Source organism: Sinocyclocheilus rhinocerous, unplaced genomic scaffold (assembly GCF_001515625.1).
Source record: "Sinocyclocheilus rhinocerous isolate Xijiao unplaced genomic scaffold, SAMN03320098_v1.1 scaffold622, whole genome shotgun sequence".
Classification (NCBI taxonomy): domain Eukaryota; kingdom Metazoa; phylum Chordata; class Actinopteri; order Cypriniformes; family Cyprinidae; genus Sinocyclocheilus; species Sinocyclocheilus rhinocerous.
The window spans coordinates 337363-339199 of record NW_015641438.1 but is presented as its reverse complement, the minus strand read 5'-3'; the positions used below and the strand labels follow the sequence as shown (position 1 = coordinate 339199).

The 1837-nt window shown below is 32.8% G+C and overlaps 1 protein-coding gene across 1 annotated transcript in view; it reads right to left on the bottom strand.

The window, feature by feature from the left end:
• The window catches only part of rims2b (regulating synaptic membrane exocytosis 2b), a 170119-nt gene that overhangs the window by 75547 nt on the left and 92735 nt on the right, over positions 1 to 1837 (bottom strand). The window contains exon 14 of the mRNA XM_016571540.1: positions 1154 to 1201. Coding sequence (XP_016427026.1) covers positions 1154 to 1201 — 48 coding nt within the window. The remainder of the gene's footprint in view (positions 1 to 1153; positions 1202 to 1837) is intronic.

Here is a 1837-nt window from a genome sequence, read left to right as displayed (position 1 = left end):
ATATATATATAAAACTATATATATATATATATATATAATTATTTTTTTTTAATCACTGCAGGTTTTATGTCAATGATATCTTGCCAATTTTAATCTTTTGCATTCCACATAAGAAAAAAGGCCATACAGGTTTGCCTAAATAGTCTTTGGTACAATTTGCTTATTATCTATGAGGTTTAGAGAAATTCTCTACATTGGAAAATGCAATATTATCTCAAAAGTGTGGTAAATAACAAACTGTATCTCTTCATTGTAACACAGAACATAATATTTGATAGCACTGATCCAAACCGGGCTTCATTTGTATTAACACTTATAAAACCATGAATTTCTCATACTAAATTTAAACTAGGAAAACATATGCATTTCATACAAACTATTGCCTATACAACATAATACAAATATAACGTTCCATGTTACATGACAAAGATGAAAAAAATGTCTCTCTAAAAAAAAAAATGTTTAAAATTTAAAGAGACTTAATTTAATAAACGATGCTAAAATCATGCCACATTTAAAAAGAGAATAAAATAAATGGTATATAATTCATTCAGAATATTTCAGCCTCAGCAAGATGGCCGTTCAATTAATTAAGCCAAATTCATACTGTAATAATGAAACAGCTCTTATGAATTGTGGTTATAAATCGCAAGGGCGATGACGTATAACTTTAGGGGAAAAAATTAAATCTGAACAAAAGAGCAAAGGGGGAGAAACTTGGAATGCTTCCGTTTTCCTGCAGTGCATTTTCCAAATAACGCACAGAGAGAGAGAGAGAGAGAGAGAGAGAGAGTAATGAAGGATTGAGAAAGACTGCCAGAAATGAAAGAAAAGATTAAAAAGAGACTGAGCAGAGGAAGAGAGAGAAGTCTGACGATGTTACCTGGACCCTAGGGACAAAAGGCGTGGTTCTTCTACTAAGGCATGGACTCTGGATAAGCAAAATTAACAAAGAAAACAAAAGCAATACAACTAAAGCAAAACTGCACAGAGGCACACAAATCAAAACAACCCATCTGAGAAGAGATTTAGCCTAACTGAGCACACAGAGAGAGAGCGAGAGTAATGAAGGATTGAGAAAGACTGCCAGAAATGAAAGAAAAGATTAAAAAGAGACTGAGCAGAGGAAGAGAGAGAAGTCTGACGATGTTACCTGGACCCTAGGGACAAAAGGCGTGGTTCTTCTACTAAGGCATGGACTCTGGATAAGCAAAATTAACAAGAAAACAAAAGCAATACAACTAAAGCAAAACTGCACAGAGGCACACAAATCAAAACAACCCATCTGAGAAGAGATTTAGCCTAACTGAGTGACGTAACTTATTCATTTCCTCAAATATTAGCAGAATCTTACAGCTGAAATAACCTTAGGCCTGTATGTGAGTACTGAAGTGTGTCAAAACATACTCCATAATGCAGCATAAGTATTATATCCACAGCGACACATCAACACTTTAACATGTAGTTTTTAAAATAAAAAAATATGTATTTTAAAAAAAACCTGCCACATTAAGATGCATCACTGCAGGTTTTATGTCAATGTAGGGCTGATTAATCGCGATTAATTGCATCCAAAATAAAAGTTTGTTTATTATTCTTACTATTATTATTACATATGTTTCTTAAATATATGCATGCATGTGTGTGCATTTATACATATAAATACAGTACACACACACACACATATATTATGTAAACACGAAGGTTTATTTTGGATGCGATTAATCGATTTTACAACCCTATGCCAATGATATAACATACTGAATCGCTTCATTGTATCAAAGAACATTATATTTAATAGTACTGATCCAAACTGAACCTCTTGAATGCTTTTTTG